Here is a 21,404-nt window from a genome sequence, read left to right as displayed (position 1 = left end):
TTTTCACAGTGTGAGTCCCCTGTAGAAATCAATATATTTTTTAGGAGTTGTTGAGTTAAAAGAATTTAGATAGATTAAAGGAGGAATTAGATAACTTGGTTTGCTCGTGACGAAAGTTGAGTTAGTTAAATCTCTTTGCCTTGGAAGAACAAGATTATCATTTCCCTTGTCCTGTATAGTTTGTCAGACAAATTCTTAGGCTGTTTATCAGTTCAGTGAGTGAACTAAATGTCATACCCAATATTATTATAAATTAGAAAAAAAAAAAAAGCGTGAATGAGGGCAAGTGAGTTTTATAGGGAGAATCAGGTCCTGGACAAAAAAACATTCCCTGACAGTTGAGTGTAGCTGTAAAGCGTTGGATAAAATATTAGACTTCATTGTGAAATTGAGCTCAGTTCTTGGATTCCAATGGGCTTCAACTTATTTAAAATCACCACCAAATCTATCGGTAAATTGTTAGTTGTGGATAAAATGCTCTTGAGTAACATACGTTAGTTTCAAGCTCTGCCCTTTGAGTCTACTTGGGGAATAATAACGTCCACAAGGACTGAAAACCATGCTATATGTCTTCAATCTCTTTTTTCCTCCAGAGTTAAGAATTCATCAGTCATAAAATACAGATGAAAATGTTTCACCTTCTCCTTGTCTTTTGATTTTTTTCTTGAAATCTTCCATTAAAAACTAGCGGGCTTGTCGGTTTCCAAGTTATTGGAGTGATTTAACACTTCAGACTCGATTTTGGTTCAGGATTTTTATTTCTCAGGTTATTGTAGTTATTTTTAATGAGGAAGTGAGGTACTTTAATTCTCTTCCCCTTTCCAGTTCCTACCCTAATCCTTGCCTCCTGCTGACTTGCATCTTAGTTCATTAAAAAGAACCTAGGGAGATGTGGTGTTGGTATTTAAATTCTGGGCAGGCTGTCATGTGGGATAAATGGTAGAAATCTGTGCTACCCCAAAGGGTAGGTGGGGGAATTATGAGGAAAAGTTTCCAGGACAGCGAGGAAACGTGTAGTGACCCAAACTTAGCAATGCAGTGGGTCTCCTTTCCTCTCAAAAGGAGATACTAGCGTGAAGGTTCTTGCCCTGGGTGAGAGATTGACCTGGGACCTCTTGAGTCCCTTTCTGTAAGTTTCTGGAATGATCGACCTTCCCTCAACGGTGAGCAGGCGCTTTTGGGAAGCAGTAAGAGGACCTGAAGGACATGGTGACTTTCCTCCTAAGCACTCTCTTTTCGATGGTGCCAAGTTCTGGTTTTATAGGACAGGGTGATGATAAACCCGAAAGAAAGGAGTGCCCTCGCCAAGCCATTGGCCGATGTGCTCTTTGCACCAGGATTAAAAGGATCCTTTTTCAGGCCAGCTGAGTCATATTTTCATCACTGGCCTTGATCGTTTAATGAGGATTGTACTTCATTTTATAAGAAGTTTTCACACAAGTTTACTAAAATGGAGTTTAATTCCACTTGACCTGCATAGTTCCTTCTCAATTAAAAAGTTTCTATAGGGACTTCCCTGGCGGTGCAGTGGTTAAGACTCTGCGCTCCCAATGCGGGGTGGGGGGGGGGCCGGGTTCAATCCCTGGTCAGGGAACTAGATCCCACATGCATGCTGCAACTAAGAGTTCGCATGCCACAACTAAGGAGGCAGCCTGCAACTAAGACCCAGTGCAACCAAATAATAAATATTTTTAAAAGTTTTTATAAAATTAGCTCATTAGATAAGTTTTTCAAATGGGCATCAGCCTTAAAGGAACTATAACTGTTTGATTCTGTATCTTGGGACTTATTTTTCTTAACTCTTATTTGTATGTTTACATGGATAGTAGGAACGTTTGTAATTTAGTTAATAAAAATAAGTGTTTCAAAATGTCTCTCCATGGGTTACTTATTAATGACAAAGGTAGAAAGATAACTTTGTAAAGGGGAAATCTGGCGTACATCTTCTCAAGCAAGTGATCAAACACAGCAACACTGATAACAGGACAACCTGGCATCGTGTGCTCCCTGGCATGATGCCATGAGAAGAGGATGTCCCATGGGTAGTAATCCTGCCAAAATGTTTACCCTGAATCAGATGGTGAGAAAATAATCAAACACATTCAGATGGGGGGAACATTCTGTTATGGAAAGATGCCAATGTCAGGAAAGAAAAATCGTGGGAGGACTGCTCTAGATTAAGGGAGACAAGAGACTTGGCAAGTAAATGCTATATATAACCCTTAATTGCATCCCGGATTGGAAAAATGCAATGGGCAGTATTAAGAGAATCAGGGTAATTCTAATATGTACAGTGTGTTATGTAAGATTTTTGTATGAATGGTAAAAGTTCCTAGGCATCAACATGTTGAGTTTATGTAGAAGAAATGTCCGTGTTCTTGGGAGGTACATGGTGAAATATTTAGGGTTGAAGCATAATGATATCTGAAACTTGCTTTCAAAGGTTAAAAAAAGGTGTGTGTGTGTTGTGTAGACAGAGAGAGAGAAGGTACGAACGTGGCAAAATGTTAACAGTTGGTGAATCTAAGCGAAAAGTGTAGGGATATTCATTGTACTGTTCTTTGAGCTTTCCTATAGGTTTGAAAATTATGCCAAATAATAAGTTGGAAGAAGCAAATCAGGAAACACTGCATTGTGGAACAGTATGTTTATCAAATTGTAAGGCTATGATAATAGATTTATTTCACATTATAACTTAGACTCTTTTGGAGGAGAGAGTGCTGGTTAGTTGAGTAAGAAGCTAATTTTGGATGTGACTTTAAATACACGTGCATAATATTTTGCAGTTTCACATGTCCCATTTATTAAATTTCATTGCAATTCAATGACATTTATTAAGCATCTACTCTGAGGAAACAGGAGTGATTGAGACACAAAGATGTCAGTCTAGTGGAAATGACACATGAAAACACATATATGCCACAGAGCATAGTAAGTGCTCTTTTAGATGGAGGATGTAAGATTTCTGTGAAGTGGATACTACCGTCCCTCACCTATGTACTTAAATATCTTTTTTGATTGTTTTATGTTATTATTTTATGCACAAGGAAATAAAGTCGCAAAATGCTTCAGTGATAGAGTCACATGGCTGGTGGGGGGCAGAGCAAAGGTTTGCCACCAGGAGTTGATTCTCCTCTGCCGTTAGCAGTCCACTGCCGAGCACGGCACCCAACGGTGCTAACTGGAGCCCGCTTCCCAAACTCGGTGGTGACTGCACAACTTTAATATTCATCCATTCATTCATGGCCTTTATTGAACAGCTACTACCTGCATCTGGGAAGGCCATGGAATGAGATAGATGCTGGGCTGTAGGAGCTGGAATCTCAGAGGCTTCAGCATGACCATGATGAGGAACAGAAAGGGCTGGCTTGTCTCACCTGCTCCCCCTGAAGGCTTTTGAAGTCAAAGTGCCTCTTGCTGCACCTTTTATGACTATTATCTGCTTCATTAAAACATTATTTAAAAGGCTACTTTGTACCTCCATCTAAATGCTCGTCAGCAAAGGTCAAGCCATCTTTAGCTTGTTTCAGAAGCATGTGGAGAGAGGATGACAACTCAATCCTTCTCGGTCACTTTTCCCTCCTTACCTTAACTCCCAAACGTTATTTCTCCGAAAATGCACAGCTTGGCCTTTGCTTTTCTGCTTCTAGTGACTCCACTGCCCGGTGCTCTCTTGTTTCGTAAAGGGCCCTCATTTACATCCATGCGTCTCAAGGGTCACTCAGGCGTGCTTTGAAGTATGTTGAGTGATCACAGAGCAAACATAAGTAACCGATAACAGGGGTTTAGCAGAGGAGCCATTTAGAAGGCACAGCATTTAAAATTATCAAGAAGAAGAGAATAAATCCATACCTGTTGGTTTAACATGCGTGAACCCCCTGTGAACCCGCTCTGGAGGCCGCCTCTCAGCACCATTTTGAATCTATACATCGAGGGGAGATTGGCAGCAGAGCTGGGGTGCTTGGTAAGAAGCCACTGCAAGGTGCACCACAGTGGTAGGGAGAGAGAAACAGGGTCTGTCAGTGCAGGTGGGCTCAGCGAGAATGAAAGGCAGCCTCCCAGTGTCAGGGCACGTAATCCTGTGCTGAGGAATCTCAGAATCAAGTTCCTAAGACGAAAATGGGAGGGAAGCATCTTGGAGTGGAAAGTCCTGTCTGGTAGGTGCTGGAAGATGAGTTGGTGGAATCCCAGAGCTTATTCAATTAGGTCCGGGTGGCAGGTTGATGTAACATGCAGAGGGGACACACTGTGGCATGCCTCCCCTTGCTGCTAGATGTGGGATTTTTAACTGATGTGCTGCCTTAAAGGGATCACGTGTTATCTCAGACAGGATGAAACAAAACAAAGAGGTGCCCTCTGAGCTACCAAGGCTATTTCATGTATGGGGATTTGTACTAGCAGAAAGTGCAGCTTTAGAAACCAACGCGCTCAAATGACCATCGAGATGTATTGTCACATAGCTCCCTACCTCTGGGCTCCCTGTAATGGACTTTTAGCATATTTGGAAATAAAGGTGTTTAGAACTTCTTTGACAGTTATTTTCCCCAGGATGAAACAGGTTAAATGTTAAGTATCTGTCAGGTTCAGTGGCATTGCTAATGATCAGGGAGTGGAATATACAAAGGTGGTGGACTTTTACACCTGCAAGATGTGGACACATTATTTCATCTCTCGAAGTCACACATTCCTCATCTGTAAAGTGGGCTTAATAAAATCCCACTTTCATTGTGAGAATGTTTCTGAGGTGCTTGACATAGTACCTAGAACATAGTAACCATTAGGTCACACGCTATTAAATAAATAGGGTTTTTAGGGGACATGCTATGATGATAGGATTTTGATGGAAGAGATTAAGAATGTTTTAAATGATTCCTGTATCCAAAAATGTTTTTTTTTTTGCGGTACGTGGGCCTCTCACTGTTGTGGCCTCTCCCGTTGCGGAGCACAGGCTCCGGACGCGCAGGCTCAGCGGCCATGGCTCACGGGCCCAGCCGCTCCGCGGAATGTGGGATCTTCCCAGACGGGGGCACGAAGCCGTGTCCCCTGCATCGGCAGGCGGACTCTCAACCACTGCACCACCAGGGAAGCCCAAAAATGTTTCATTTGTATTCTCTGTTACATATCTAAAAGCAGTCTTATTTTGATGTGGTCTAAGAGAGATGTGCAGTCTTTAGGGAAATATATTTGTTCTGATTTTCTAAACTGGGAGTTCTTGGATTTCCTATGAATTCCTTCACTATGAAATAATGGTACATGTATTCTGGAAATTATTTCTCCTTCCTTTAGGTATTGCTTTATGGTTTTCAGAGTACCTTACAATTCCTAACTAGCTTTTTTTTTTTTAGCATCTTTATTGGAGTATAATTGCTTTACAATGTTGTGTTAGTTTCTGTTGTATAACAAAGTGAATCAGCTATATGTATGCATATATCCCCATCTCCCCTCCCTCTCACGTCTCCCTCCCACTCTCCCTATCCCACCCCTCTAGATGGTCACAAAGCACCGAGCAGACCTCCCTGTGCTATGCAGCTGCTTCCCACTAGCTATCTATTTTACATTTAGTAGTATATATATGTCAGTGCTACTCTCTCACTTCGTCCCTTCGTCCCAGCTTACCCTTCCCCCTCCCTGTGTCCTCAAGTCCATTCTCTATGTCTGCGTCTTTATTCCTGTCCTGCCCCTAGGTTCATCAGAAAGTTTTTTTTTTTTTTTTTTAGATTCCATATATATGTGTTAGCATACCATATTTGTTTTTCTCTTTCTGACTTACTTCACTCTGTATTACTTCACTCTGTTTGACAGACTCTAGGTCCATCCACCTCACTACAAATAACTCAATTTCGTTTCCTTTTATGGCTGAGTAATATTCCATTGTATATATGTGCCACATCTTCTTTCTCCATTCATCTGTCGATGGACACTTGGGTTGCTTCCATGTCCTGTCTATTGTAAATAGAGCTGCAATGAACATTGTGGTACATGACTCTTTTTGAATTATGGTTTTCTCAGGGTATATGCCCAGTAGTGTGGTTGCTGGGTCATATGGTAGTTCTATTTTTAGTTTTTTAACGAACCTCCGTACTGTTCTCCATAGTGGCTGTATCAATTTACATTCCCACCAACAGTGCAAGAGGGTTCCCTTTTCTCCACACCCTCTCCAGCATTTATTGTTTGTAGATTTTTTGATGATGGCCATTCTGACTGGTGTGAGGTGATACCTCATTGTGGTTTTGATTTGCATTTCTCTAATGATTAGTGATGTTGAGCATCCTTTCATGTGTTTGTTGGCAATCTGTATATCTTCTTTGGAGAAATGTCTCTTTAGGTCTTCTGCCCATTTTTGGATTGGGTTGTTTGTTTTTTTGTTATTGAGCTGCATGAGCTGCTTGTGTATTTTGGAGATTAATCCTTTGTCAGTTGCTTCATTTGCAAATATTTTCTCCCATTCTGAAGGTTGTCTTTTTGTCTTGTTTATGGTTTCCTTTGCTGTGCAAAAGATTTTAAGTTTCATTAGGTCCCATTTGTTTATTTTTGTTTTTACTTCCATTTGTCTAGGAGGTGGGTCAAAAAGGATCTTGCTCTGATTTATGTCATAGAGTGTTCTGCCTATGTTTTCCTCTAAGAGTTTTATAGTGTCTGGCCTTACATTTAGATCTTTAATCCATTCTGAGTTTATTTTTGTGTATGGTGTTAGGAAGTGTTCTAATTTCATTCTTTTACATGTAGCTGTCCCCACTTATTGAAGAGGCTGTCTTTTCTCCATTGTATATTCTTGCCTCCTTTATCAAAGATAAGGTGACCATATGTGCGTGGGTTTATCTCTGGGCTTTCTATCCTGTTCCATTTATCTATATTTCTGTTTTTGTGCCACTACCATACTGTCTTGATTGCTGTAGCTTTGTAGTATAGTCTGAAGTCAGGGAGCCTGATTCCTCCAGCTCCATTTTTCGTTCTCAAGATTGCTTTGGCTATTCGGGGCCTTTTGTGTTTCCATACAAATTGTGAAATTTTTTGTTCTAGTTCTGTGAAAAATGCCATTGGTAGTTTGATAGGGATGCATTGACTCTGTAGATTTTCTTGGGTAGTACAGTCATTTTTACAATGTTGATTCTTCCAATCCAAGAACATGGTATATCTCTCCATCTGTTTGTATCATCTTTAATTTCTTTCATCAGTGTCTTACAGTTTTCTGCATACAGGTCTTTTGTCTACTTAGGTAAGTTTATTCCTAGGTATTTTATTCTTTTTGTTGCAATGGTAAATGGGAGTGTTTCCTTAATTTCTCTTTCAAATTTTTTGTCATTAGTGTATAGGAATGCCAGAGATTTTTGTACATTAATTTTGTATCCTGCTACTTTACCTGAGGTTGGATCATTTTCTTCCAAGGATGGGTAGAAAATCTGAGAGTGTTAATCTGAACCCAGGGAAGCAGATTTTTCAAGATCAAAGAGTGAGTGTTTGAGACAAAACTGGCTGAACTTAGGGTTTCAGTAATTGGTGTGACAATTCTTCCTTCCACAGAGAAGTAAGCAAAGGGGCTTCTTAGAGCAAAGGATAATCTCTGTGACCAAGATCAGTGGTTCTCAAAGTGCGGTTGAGAACCCATGGGGTTCCTAAGACCTTTCAATAGGTCCACAAGCTCTTAGGTCCTTTTTCCTATTACAGATCTATGGGAGGCCAGATTTTCTTCAAATACTTCAAACCAAACAACGTTATTACAACAAACTGAAGAAGTGGCTATGAGAATCCAGCTGTTTTCTATGAAGGCAGACATTGAAAGAGATTTTAAAAATGTAAATCAAAGCCACTCTTCTCACTATAATTTTTATGTTTTGGAAAATACAGTATTTTTTTCATAAAATATGGTATTTATGTTAAAATGTAATGCTTTATTATTTTAAATGAATTAGAAAGATGTATTTGAAAAATTTCTCAGCCTTAATTTTTAATATGGCATTTCTTAATTAATAGACATAGCCCATGTAAGGAAAAGCTTTTGAAAGTCCTCCATAATTTTTAAAAATGTAAATGTATCTTGAGACTAAAATTTGAGAACAATTGCCCTAGAGATTTTGGCTTCTAGTGTCGAGTTGGGAACATTCACAATCAACTAGTAGCTCTGAGACTTTAAAAAATATATATGGGGGCTTCCCTGGTGGTGCTGTGGTTGAGAGTCCGCCTGCCGATGCAGGGGACACGGGTTTGTGCCCCAGTCTGGGAAGATCCCACATGCCGTGGAGCGGCTGGGCCCGTGAGCCATGGCCGCTGAGCCTGCGCATCCGGAGCCTGTGCTCCGCAACGGGAGAGGCCACAGCAGTGAGAGGCCCGTGTACCGCAAAAAAAAAAAAAAAAAAAAAAAAAAAAAAATATATATATATATATATATATATATGACTCTTACCATACTATTGTATGTGAAAAATATACAGATGAAAATCCCTCATTTTTTTTCCCTAAGAATTAAAAGGATCCCACAGGGTCTGAGTACTGCCTCTCTCTCTAACTAGATGAGCTCATTGTTCAAATGGCTCTACTGGGCTAGTTAATAAGGTGGCAGAGTCTTCTTCTGAAAGTCACTGTGGAATCTCTTCCTTGTGGTTGGGGAGTGGGGGGGGTGGGGAGAATCCCCAGTTCTTAACATGTTAGCAGATTTGTTTAACACCCATGTTCATTGTCATGAACAATGAACTCATACTAGGCACTTTGCTAAGCATATAGACTCTCAGGATTCACAAGTCAAGCCAGATATAAGTTTTGAGGGAAGCGGGTGGGAGTGGACTGCAGGGACTCCTGGGGTCCATCATGGAGGCATACTGGGATTCAAGAGTGGGAGGATGAAGAAACTGGACCAAAGCCGCGCTTCATGTCTCCCATACGTTTGCATTGTCCTGGCCATGGGCAAAGAGTGATGAGGATGAACAAGAAAATCAGTAAAAGGGAGAGAAATCAGGAAAAGAGGGGGTGAGTGGAGATGGCACAGGAGAAGGAGGTGCTACCCTCTACCAAGCAGCCGCTCAGGTCTCAGTTCTGCAGCCGCGAGCTCTCCAAGATCTGGAACCAGGGCTGTGTCACTCACGGGAGACGCTCAGGGCTGTACTACCGGCTCTTGCTCCTGGAAGAGCTTAGCCCACGATGATTGTTGTTTGACATCAGACTTCTCTGAATGTACAGACTTGAAGGTGCTGTGTAGGCTGGTTGAAACTCAAGGGTATAATGATTAAGATGTGACAAAGATTAACGGATAGATTCGGTGGAAAGAGAACAAATGGTTATTTGGGTTTTGAGCATGATAAGCTTGAGAGGCTGCATCCAATTAGAGGTGTCCAGGAGGCAGTTAGAAATGGGATCTGGATCTTGGGAGAGGTGTGGCTAGATGTGTTGCCTTGGGAACCAGCATCATATAGAGATGATGGAGGGTGTGGACAGATGCGGCGACTTGAGTAACTGTGTGTCCTTTGCTTTATCAGCTTTTCCAGGTGGCCTATATTTTAATCAAATTTGCAAATTCTCCTCGCCCTGATCTTTGGGTCTTGGAAAGATCCGTCGACTTCGGAAGCACCTACTCACCTTGGCAATATTTTGCTCGTAAGTAATCTAGCCTACCATGTTATGAGGGGTTTGAATTATTGGCAGCAGATCAAGACTGTGGGTTTAAGTAGAAAATTAGTCTCTCAGTGTGGCTAGTCGGGGGCTGGTCAATTTTAAGTTTCTAGGTTACCCTTGGAACATCCCTATTTCTCAAGCGCACTTGCATGAATTCCAAGGATACACATGTATAACTGGGGTTGAAACACCTCTTATGAAAATGGTTCTTGCTACTATTTAGGGGGAAGCAGTGTACCTATAACTGGGCCATAGCTTCAGTCCATTTCCTTTTTTTTATATATATATATATATATATATATAAAATTTTATTTATTGTATTTATTTTTAGCTGCGTTGGGTCTTCGTTGCCGCATGTGGGCTTTCTCTAGTTGCTGCGAGCAGGGGCTACTCTTTGTTGCAGTATGTGTGCTTCTCATTTTGGTGGCTTCTGTTGTGGAGCACGGGCTCTAAGCGCACGGGCTTCAGTAGTTGTGGCACGAGAGCTCAGTAGTTGTGGCGTATGGGCTTAGTTGCTCTGCGGCACGTGGGATTTTCCTGGACCAGGGATCCAACCTGTGTCCCCTGCATTGGCAGGCGGATTCTTAACCACTGCGCCACCAGGGAAGTCCCTATTTTTAAAAATATTTTATTTATTTATTTGGTTGTGCCGGGTCTTAGTTGCAGCAGGCGGGCTCCTTAGTTGAGGCATGCGGGCTCTTAGTTGTGGCAATTCATGTGGGATCTAGTTCCCTGACCAGGAAGCAAACCCAGGCCCCCTGCATTGGGACCATGGAGTCTTAACCACTGCGCCACCAGGGAAGTCCCAGTCCATTTCCTTTTATGTAGAATTAGGAACTAAGCTCCATCTTTATGGATCCTGCCTTTCACATTACTTACCTTGACCTTGTCTTTTTCACTAATGAAGAATGTCTGGGTCTCTGAACCCTGTGACAAATTGAGGTGGACAGGAATTTGGCTTACAAAGGCATTGGGTTTTCCAGGAATGCTCCTTAGAGGGTAAACTTGCCTAATGAGGAATGAGGATTTAGAACCATATCTCCAGACATTTCTGTTGAAAGTCACGTGGCCTGAAATGACTTGGTATTTTCTTTCGTGAATTAAGAATTTCATTCTAAGCTTCCGTCTAAAAATCTTAAATGCTTCTCTGTCCTTTCCCTTTTCATGTATATTCTTAAGTAAACATAAGATTTCTTAAGAGATTTACAGCAAGATGATAATATTTTATTTTACAGTACTAACATGTTTCCCTCCTAGATTCTAAAGTAGACTGTATGGAACAGTTTGGACAGGAAGCAAATAGGGCGATCACGCGAGACGATGATGTACTTTGTACTACTGATTACTCCCGGATCGTGCCATTGGAGAATGGTGAGGTAAGTAGATTTGGGAGGCCTTGAGAGATAGGACTCAGAAGTGAACATGAAGATGCCACATTTTTCATAATTGTGAAACTTGCACCTTCAAGGAAATCTAACATAGATGGAAAGGAATCACGTCGAAGACTCCCAGATTGAGTTGGGTTGGAAATCTTTTTTTTTAAATTGAGGTATAATTGACATTGCACATTCTACTTGAGGTCTAATTTTCCTTGGGAATTCAGGATTCTGGATTCACGGCCCACAGGTCTTGAACTCTTTTTTTCTGGTGGACTATTTAGAAAGTGGGTCACTGGTGATTGTGGTGAAGCACCCTCCCACTGCTTCACAAGCACATTACCTCCCCTAAGAGTGGGGAGAGGAGGGGTTGGCGGCAGAACCAATCCCTGATCCTTTTTGGCAGGGTGGGCATCATCTGTAGGGGAGAAAACAATTGCTGTCTCATTGGGGTTGCATGTGGTCCTTGTGAAGTCAGCCAGGCTGTTGTTAGGGAAGATGAGAAAAGAGAGTGGGGAAAATCAGAGAAGCAGCCCATGGAGTGAGTTTCAAATGAACTTCTTTAAAGGGTGTCAGTCTCGTTCTCCTTAGGTAGAGAGATCTTTCTTGAGCAGCTGTATCTAGTATCTTCCAGTGATCGGTCAGTGTTTCATGTCTCAGTAACTGGTTGGGACTTGGACTTCATCGCCTCAAGCTTTAAAACAAAACCTGGGGGACTTCCCTGACGGTCCAGTGGTTAAGACTTCGCGATTCCATTGCAGGGGGTGCGGGTTCGATCCCTGGTCAGGGAACTAAGATCTCGCATGCTGCACGGTGTGGCCAAAAAAAAAAAAAAAAAAAACCTAAACCTGGGTTTTATATAGACTTTTTTTTGTCCTGTTCACTGTCAACTTTATATCCAAAGACTTCCTTTTTCCACCCTCTTTCGGGATTTTAGATTACTTTAGCTTTGTTTCGTTGATGCAGCTTGACAAAAATTGTTTCTTTATATTTGTAGATTTTAATGTTATACTTTGAACATTTCATAGTGTGTATAGCCCCACAGTGACAGTGATAGAACAAAGGGTTTGTAAATGAAATGATTTATAAAACCTGAAAGCCCAGGTTTTGAAACATCTAATGACTCAAAGAAACCAAGTAAGTGTTCGGGGGCATGTGAGTTATTTTTAGTTACTTGCAGCTAAATTTTGATAAAAGGACTTTTTTCCCCCTCTGTGTGTGTGTGGTTCTTTTAGGTTGTGGTGTCCTTGATAAATGGTCGTCCAGGCGCAAAAAATTTTACTTTCTCTCACACCCTGAGAGAGTTCACCAAGGCAACGAACATCCGCCTGCGTTTTCTCCGAACCAACACTCTTCTTGGACACCTCATCTCCAAAGCACAGAGAGATCCAACCGTCACCCGGCGGGTGAGTAGTGCTTTGACGGGCCAAGACAGCAGCTTTTGGTACCTTGTTTGCTTATCAAGTTCATTGCCTCGAACTCCTTCAAGTAAACTTTTATAGCCAGTAATGTCATAGGCGTAAGAGTCGTTCTTGTCTGAAATATTAGGTATAGCTTAGAAGTTTGGTGGTTAAAGACAAATCATATTCAGAGAAGATGAAAGGCAAAAGAGGACAGCCATCCTGGTATTAGTCTGCTCTTATAACAAATAATCCCCAAGTCTCAGAGGCGAACACAATAAAGGTTAATTTTTTGCTCATGTCACGGTCTAATGTGGGTCAGCAGGTGGGATCAGCTCCACACAGTTATCCAGGGAACCAGGCTGTTTCTCTGTAGAGGCACAGCCATCCTGTAGGACCTCAGGGTCCTCCTCTGCACCTCCTGCACCTGGTCAGCGGATGAGGGAAGAGAGAAAGAGCATAGGGAGGAACAATCTCGTAACCACAGGGCTCACTTCCATTGGCAGGAACTGGTCGTAGAGCCCCGTGGAGATGCAGGAGGCTGGGTGATGTAATCGAGCCAAAGCAGAGGGGTGTGGGCATTGGTAAGCAGCAGTACACTCCACTAGGGTTAGATGAACATCGTCTACTCTCAGTGTCAGGACGGCACCTTGTCGCCTGGGCACAGAGGGAACCAGCAGAATAAATACCCCGAGCTCACTCTTCTCCCACCCTCTGATTCCCTCCCAGTTCCTCCCAATTGTCAAACCTAACAGGAGGCCAGAGAGCAAGAGGCCCTTGTCATCCCATAAAGTTTAGCCCCAGGGCAAAGGGCAGGGTGGAGAGGGGTGGAGAGTGGACCTGGGAGGGTGAATGGAAGATGCCAGCTTACCTTACAGAGTTTGGCTTCTTAGGGGAGTAAGTCAGGGAGCTGGGAAAGGAAGGGAGAGAGAAAAGTTAGGTTTTGCTACAGTTTTGAGCATTTTCCAAAAAGGCCAGTCATCTGGAGTGTAGGTGGCCTGTTTTCTGACTTTTTTTTTTTTTTGCGGTACGCGGGCCTCTCACTGTTGTGGCCTCTCCCGTTGCGGAGCACAGGCTCCGGACGCGCAGGCCCAGCGGCCATGGCTCACGGGCCCAGCCGCTACGCATCATGTGTGATCTTCCCAGACCGGGGCACGAACCCATGTCTCCTGCATCAACAGGCAGACGCCCAACCACTGCGCCACCAGGGAAGCCCTGTTTTCTGACTTTTTAAGCCCCCTTAGCTCCCTCTGAGCTGTTGTATGTGGGAACTACAACTGGATCCAAGAACGCAATTTACAAGGGCGAGCCGGGCTTTCTGATCAACTGTAGCCAGACTGCGTTTCCATTCCTCCAGGTGTTTTGGAGCCTCGCCACAAATGTGCCTCACCACTTTTTTTTTGTCTTTTTAGGGTTGCAAGATTGGTACTCGTATGTATGTAGATTTCTTTTCACTTAGGTGAACGTAGTCTTCTCTGTTAAGTAATTTTTTGCGGAGTGCATCACATATATACTCTTGACACTCCCTCCCCAGCGGTCTAGGTTGCTTCTTTAAGTGGACGAGCCAGAATACCAGGTGTCCTATCACACATATCATGTGTGCTGGGGTGAAGGCTGATGGAAGGCTTCTCTCTTGCCGCTGCTGCCCTAACCCACGTGTAGAGAGAAATTTCTGTGGTGATCAGCATGAAAGCTTCTGAGTGTGAACTTGTCACGGAAGCCCTCCAATACTGAATTTTATCCATATTAACAAGAGGGATTGTTGATGCCTTTAGACTAAGTAAGACGTTGCCGGGAAGCTAAGACACTTAACAGCTTTTAGGGAGGAGATCAGAAGAGAACCCCAGCCCTGAGTGACTGTGGGGAGGTTTAGGATGACTAATCTCAGCAACAACAAAAAGATACAAAACCCCTCTTGTCCCTGTGAATTCACAGACTTCCTCACTGACCGATATTCTCACTGGTGGCCTGACCTCAATGAGAAAGATGATTTCACACCCTCTGAATTCCTTACTGAGTCCTGTGCCTCCTGCCAAGTCTGAGAAGTAAGGGAGCCGGCGATGGGGCCACCTACGGTCCCAAGTAGAGAGGCCTCCACCGTGCTGGGGACATGCCTGGTCCACGAGATGGCCTGTGCATATCGCTGGCCTGGTCTAGGGACCGAGCCTCAGCTGGGTCTGAAACTGTCTGGCCTTTTGGAGCTTGAACCTCTGCCTTTGGCTTCATTAACCCTGACCTAGCAAGGCTTCCGCAACCGCTAGCGGTATCAGCGCTGTATCGGATCCATCTTTGTGAATATTCTCTCCTTTCCTGAAGCCCTAAACACAGTAGTTACAAAATTTTTGTTATAAAAATGATGTTTTTTGGTAGATAGATATGTCCAATTTATGGAACTCAGATTTACATTTAAAAAAAAGAGAAACTAGGAAGCCCTTAATCCCTTTCCCAAAGGCTGTAGGCTATGATTCTTGTCCGAGGTCATTTCCCTCCGTGCATTTAAAGCATTTGATTTTTAAAAATGGACAGATTCAGCAGTGGGCTATTCAATTTGATTGGGGAACGTATTTGCTTTGTAAGAAAAGTTACACCCAAACGTGGCTCCGTTTTGTGTTGAGGGGGCTCAGGAGTACAAGATGGAAGGAAGCGGGGTCAATACAGATGGATGTTAAAGGTTAGGAAAGGAAAGTTTACGTTGGGGTTTAGTAAAACTGACACGTTCTCTTTTCTGTTCTACAGTATTATTATAGCATAAAGGATATCAGCATCGGTGGGCGGTGTGTTTGCAATGGCCACGCTGAAGTGTGCGGTGCAAACAATCCTGAAAAACTGTGAGTACATTGTACAGATTTTTCAGCTTTCTATGCATAAATCTAATTGTTTCAGTAGATGTTTGCATCCTGTTAAATACTTCTAAGTTCCTGCCGGCAACAAGAATGTTGCAATGCCAACAAGTAGGTGATGTGTATGTCTCCCCTCCTCCACCCCTACACTTCCCTCTCACCTGCAACCAGCCCATAGCAGACATAGTTAATCAATCACAGCACTCTATGCATGATCAGGTACAAAGCCACCCAGACCCCCTTCCCCGACCCCTGCTCCAGACAGTGCCCCAGGCAGCCACAAATAATTGAGTAGAGTTGGCAAGAGAAATAATATTTGTTTGTCATCCCTGGTCTAGTGAGATCAGGGGTAAATGTTTTCAAATCCTTTTTCATCTTTAAAATTGTGGTGAAGTGCACGTAATATAAAGTTTACCGTCTTAACCATTCTTAAGTGGGGGTGGTTTAAGTTCACTGGTGTTCAGTTCACTCACATTGTTGTGCAGCCAAGCACTCTTTTCATTGCGCAGAACTGAAACTCTGTACACATTAAACAGCAGCTCTGCATTCCCTCCTCCCAGCAACCCCTGGCAACACCATTCTACCCTATGAATTTGGCTACTCTAAGTGCCTTGTACAAGTGGAATCTCACAATATTTGTCTTTTTGTGACTGGCTTATTTCACTTAGCATATACTGTCCTCACTATAGCACATGTCAGAATTTCCTCCCTTTTTAAGGCTGAATAATATTTCATTATATATACACCGCGTTTTGCTTACCCGTTCATCTGTTGATGGACACGTAGGTTACTGCCATCCTTTAGCTATTGTGAATAATTCTGCTATGAACATGGGTGTAACACTGTTTTGCTTTTAATTGAGGTATATTTCGCATACAGTAAGATGCATGGATCTCAAATATTGTGTTATGCAATTGTATACACTCGTGTTATCACCTTAGGAAGGATACTTTGAAGGGCTGGAAATTACCAGACGCTGGATATAGTAATGATTGTCTCTCAATGTTTTATTTAAAGTCTCCAGTTCCACACGAGCAGCATTTACCAGGGGTACATTTTACTGTTAGTCAAATTCAGGTTTGTACATCATAAGGCCTAGCTTCATGGTCAGGCAGAGATGCCAGCTACCAACTTGCGTGGTAAGTTTGTGGCGCCCTTCTCCCTGTCTAGAAACAATCCCTAAGCCTGTCAGCCCTCCTTCAGGGATCCGGCGGTGCTCCCTGAGATAGCAGTGTGAATCCATCAACTGACTAGCCCTTAATCAGCAAGGAGCTTATTAATGATTAAACCATTGCTGCCATGTAGACTCCTGAAGGGTAGGCCCTAAGGCACTAGAAGCCGGGTCAGGGAAGACCTGAGTTGGAACGAGAGGGGAGAAAAGAGGTCACTCTTGGTCCCTGAGCCTGAGATGAAGTGATGCCACCTGGGAGAGGAGGAGAAGTCATCGGAGAGGGGTTGAGCTTCCCACTTGGAAGAGCTGCTGAGCCCCGTGCCCTTGGCAGACCTGGGGGGCTCTGCACTGAGCAGTTTACTGCTCGCAGTGTGTGTGAGTGGAGAGGCTGTCTCCCCATCCCTCCGTGAAAGGCTCAGTTTGCCACTGGGCTATATCAGCACAACTGCCTTGCCTCCCCCTGCCTGTTGTGACCTGCACAAATGACTCATGGAGGCCTGCATGAATAGGAAATAATCTTATATTGAAGGGGATTCAGTGACAATGGAGGGAGCCACGGCTGGACAATCAGAAACCAAGCAGAACCTCTTGATGAGGCAGAGGAGGATTTAATCAAGCATGGGTACCATGCTGACTGTGATGTATGGAAACATGGGTGGATCACAGATTTAATTCTGAGCTTCCTGGCAGTCAACTCAAAAAGGGAGATCTGCTCAGTTTCATATTTCACTATGATCATAATCTAAAAAGCAATCAGTTGTGTAGGAGAAGATGAGTGTTGATGCTAGGGCCAGATGAGAAATCTACCTGGAGGTGGACGGAGTGGCCATCGGGAAGAGGATTCTCCAGTCAACAACATCTTCAATAACATCCTTACAACTGATGCAAGGACAAGTTTTCTACATCAACCATCAACCTGGGCTGAGAGTCAGAAAAAGCAATTATCTGGGAATGACAATATGATTCAGACAAGTTCCCAGCTCTGTTTTCTTTTTCAGTGCTCAATGTGAATCACCCTATAAGAGTAGTTGGACTCCACGATAAACCCCTCCTCCAAAAAAAAAGAGTAAACCCCTCCTCCAAAAAAAAAAAAAAAAAAAAAAAGAGTAGTAGGACTATATGTTCTTCAAGCAATTTTCCCTAAATATCCTTTCAGTTCAGCTTGCAAATAAACACGTCATTGGCAATGAGCTGAAATTGCATCTCCGACAAAAGTCCGTTTGGACTCCAGCTGTTCTGTGCTGCCAGTTAAATCTATGTCCATTTGCTTTAACGGGGAGCTGAGTTGGGAGAGGGATGACGCCTTCCCATAGGAGCATAACCATCCCACCTCCCCTCAGAAGAGTTGAGGGGATCCCCATGGGCACAGCCAAGGGTCTTCTTAGACTCTGTTTTGAATCCTCTTTCAAGCACAGACGAATGGAAGCTCAGAGCTTGGAGTTCTCATCCAACACCATGGCTGCAACGATTTCATTTTAGCTCAGAAACGTTCTAAGGCAGGTGTCTAGTTCTTTGAACGTCGAGTTTTGTCTTTACTCCATCGCCTTGTTGAGTAATCTGAGCTTTGGCTCCTGTGATGGAGCTGTTTGTTGGAGCTGGCATGGACCCTTGGAGCAGGGTCCTCTGAGATCTGGTTAGCAACTGTCTCTTGGATTTGGTGAATCTCTGCACTAGACCCCGGGTGGAAAGTAAAACACCTGACCCATCTCACAGGATACTCTAGATTTTTGTGACGATGTTGATATTCAGCACACCTCAGTACACTCAGCACTTGCTTCCTCCTGTGTTGATTTATCGTTATATAACATAATAGGGAAGAAAGAGCTGGGACTTTGGAGTCAGACAAACTTAAGTTAGAAATCTGGCCCTCGGTTTATCATCTCCTGACCCTTGGCAAGTGTTTAAGTATCTCCGGATCTTAGTGTCACCACCTGTAAAATGGAGATAGTAAGCGGGATCGGGGGACTTGAAAGAACGTATGCAAAGTGCTCTGTTCTCATAATCACTCAGTGGTACCACGGGTGACCATGATGACTCAGTTTTTCACACAGGAGCAACTGATCTTATACTAAAGTTAAACAAACAAGCAAACAACTTTTCAGTAACTGAGATGTGCTTTGCTACATGCTCAGGTTTCGGTGTGAATGCCAGCACCACACCTGTGGGGAGACATGTGATCGCTGTTGTGCAGGGTACAATCAGAGGCACTGGCGGCCTGCCACGCGGGAGCAGAGCAATGAGTGTGAAGGTGAGTGCTGGGGGAGCGGTGCTAGGAAGCGAGGCCGCACCCATGATCCCCATCCCCCCATCTCTGAGGACTGATGCAGTGTTTTCCCCCATGCTCATGAAGAGGGCGAGATCATGTCAGTCTTAGGGACTCAGAACTGTCTTATGCAGCAAATAACTCACAGACTGGAGGTAACAGTGCCCCACTCTAAATTCAGATACAAATATGAGAACAAAAATAACAACAATAACGCTCGTTAATATATATCAAGCATTCACTATATGCAAGGATTGGGCTTTGACAGTTGGCCTTTCTTTTTAGCCATCTAAAATGTGTTGCAGCCACTATTAAATTGTAAACCCTTATCATTTCTTAGGATGTGATACTGGATTGGAATCCTAATTATTCTGAGGACCGAGATTCAGAGAAGGTGGTGAGATTGACGTCTACACAGAGAGCTGGAAGTATTGAGGGAATAGGACTGAGGGGGATGCAGGATGGAGGGGACCAGAGAAGGAAGGAAGAAAGAGGAGAGGCTGCTTTTAATTATGGGCACAATATAAAGTAAGAAAACTGTTATTTAAACAAACAAGCCCATGACATCCAACTGAAGATTTTCTTTTAAACCCATCTTCTTAGAAGGCCATATATTTATTCCAATTGCTGGAAACATTTTTGTAACTTTTAGTTATTGGCTTTGGAGACTGTGGCCTATTTTTTCTGAATATTCTTAGCATTTGAAGACGGATTTGCTTTTTTGAAATGACCAAAAGGCGTTTGGATACAGGTTTGTTGAGCTAGATGTGTAAGGAAGAATCTATACTTTATACTTTCTGGCCAAATAGTTCTTGTAACTTTAAGAGATAAGACTGATGGTCTCTGTGACCAGCAAAATTACTTAAAATGCATTTCCAGTGGGGAATTCTGAGCACGCTTTGAGAGTTGCTAACATTGTTGGAAGGTGTTGCCCAAGGTGAACGCTCAGGTGATCTCTAGGTCCAGGTTGTTACCCGGATGGCCATTCTCACTTTAGAGTCATAGTTAACAGGTTCCTTTGCAGTGAATTCCTGATTCCTCACCCCTGGATAATAGGGCCCCAAAGAGGGAAAAGTAATAATCAGGGGTTATTTCTCCCAATACTTTCAGGTGCTGGTTTAGGATACTTTGACTGAATAAGTGTCATCACATGAATTCCAACATTCATCGTGTGGTTAGTTTTCCAGACTAATGGAACCGCTCAGTGAATGACAACGCTTTACTCCAACACATATGACAAATTTTAAATAATTGCCTTTCATAAGTTTTTAACCTTTTTACACTTGCCACAATGGTTAAAAATTATAAACAGCCTATGGAAATCAGACCTGTTAAGATATTTGTTAGATGCTTTCCAAATTCCACTTGAGTTACTGCAATTCAGAATAAATAGACTTCTTAAGAAATAACTGACGTAGTAAATGTAAATGCTGAGAAGTTTTGAAACAATCACGGCAGCACTGAGGAAATGAAAATACGAAAGGGCTCAGCCTGTTAAAAACAGGGTAGCTTGAAAATCTAACCCTAACAGATTTATCCGAGAACTTGATTAACACACATAAGTTCCTAGAAAGACTCGGAAAATTGGATCTAGGTGGAATGTAGTGAATATATATTCTGCCTAAGAGAGAATGAGTGTTTTACTTGTTAGATCTTTTTTCATCTCGGCAATGATGAAAATCCTAAATGGGGTTTAAATCGTATTTTCTAATTTTAGAAGCATCATACATTACTTGTAGATAACTTGGGAAATTTTTTTTTTAAAGTACAATCATTAATACTTTTACTACCCAAAGAGAACCACTGTTAATATTTCGTTAGATATTTTGGTGGTTTTTTTCATGCATACTTTACATGCTCAAGGGTATATTATTTATACAATTGTATACCCTGAACTTTTTCACTTGATATTTTAAAATATTTTCCCATATCATGAAAAACTCTTGGACATCTTTTTTGATAGCACGTATTCAACAGTATTGTCCTTCTCTGGATTCGAGTGTATCTAAAAAGTGTTTGAGTACTTACTGTGTGCTGGGGACGATGCTCTATTACAGACAAAACACGAGCAGTTCTTGACTTCACAGAACTGACAGGCAAGCAAATATACTGTTGTTTGCTTGGCCATTTCCCTATAATTAGATGTTAGGATGATTTCCAGTTGATCACTATTATAAATAGTGCTGGGATGAAAGGCTTAGAGTGTTGACTGGGAACAGGTGTTGGAGTCACAGAAAGACAAGTCAGGATTCTGCCTCTCTTACTCGTGAAGTCCGTGACTGTGTGCACGTCCCTCAACCTCTCTAAGCCTCAGCCTCCCTATCTGGGCTATAGGCATAATAGCACCACCCTTAGAAAGTTATTGTGCAGATTAAATGAGATAATGCATGTAAAATGCTTTTCGCAGTGTACCAAGAACTCAGTTATTCTTATTAATTAATTAATTAATTAATTTATAGGCTGCCTTGAGTCTTAGTTGTGGCACGGGGGATCTTTATTGAGGCACGCAGGATCCTTTTTCGTTGCAGTGCGTAGGCTCTTTGTTGTGGTGCGCGGGCTACTCTCTAGCTGTGGAGTGTGGTTTTTCTCTTCTCTAGTTGTGGCGTGTGGGTTCCAGAGCGCGTGGGCTCTGTAGTTGGTGGCAGTGCAGGCAGTAGTTGAGGTGCACGAGCTCAGTAGTTGTGGCACTCGGGCTTTAGTTGCTCTGCGGCATGTGGGATCTTAGTTCTCTGACCAGGGATTGAACCTGCG

At 42.8% G+C, this 21,404-nt stretch overlaps 1 protein-coding gene across 1 annotated transcript in view; it reads left to right on the top strand.

Moving 5' to 3' along the window:
• The window catches only part of LAMA3 (laminin subunit alpha 3), a 241,953-nt gene that overhangs the window by 44,922 nt on the left and 175,627 nt on the right, over positions 1–21,404 (top strand). The window contains exons 3-7 of the mRNA XM_079943103.1: positions 9,468–9,585; positions 10,861–10,979; positions 12,215–12,385; positions 15,116–15,207; positions 18,523–18,638. Of these exons, the coding sequence (XP_079799229.1) occupies positions 9,468–9,585; positions 10,861–10,979; positions 12,215–12,385; positions 15,116–15,207; positions 18,523–18,638 (616 nt within the window). The remainder of the gene's footprint in view (positions 1–9,467; positions 9,586–10,860; positions 10,980–12,214; positions 12,386–15,115; positions 15,208–18,522; positions 18,639–21,404) is intronic.

The sequence above is a fragment of the Stenella coeruleoalba genome, assembly GCF_951394435.1.
Source record: "Stenella coeruleoalba genome assembly, chromosome: 14".
Classification (NCBI taxonomy): Eukaryota; Metazoa; Chordata; class Mammalia; order Artiodactyla; family Delphinidae; genus Stenella; species Stenella coeruleoalba.
Note: the sequence above shows the minus strand (reverse complement) of the source record. Positions and strands in the feature narration are given on the sequence as shown.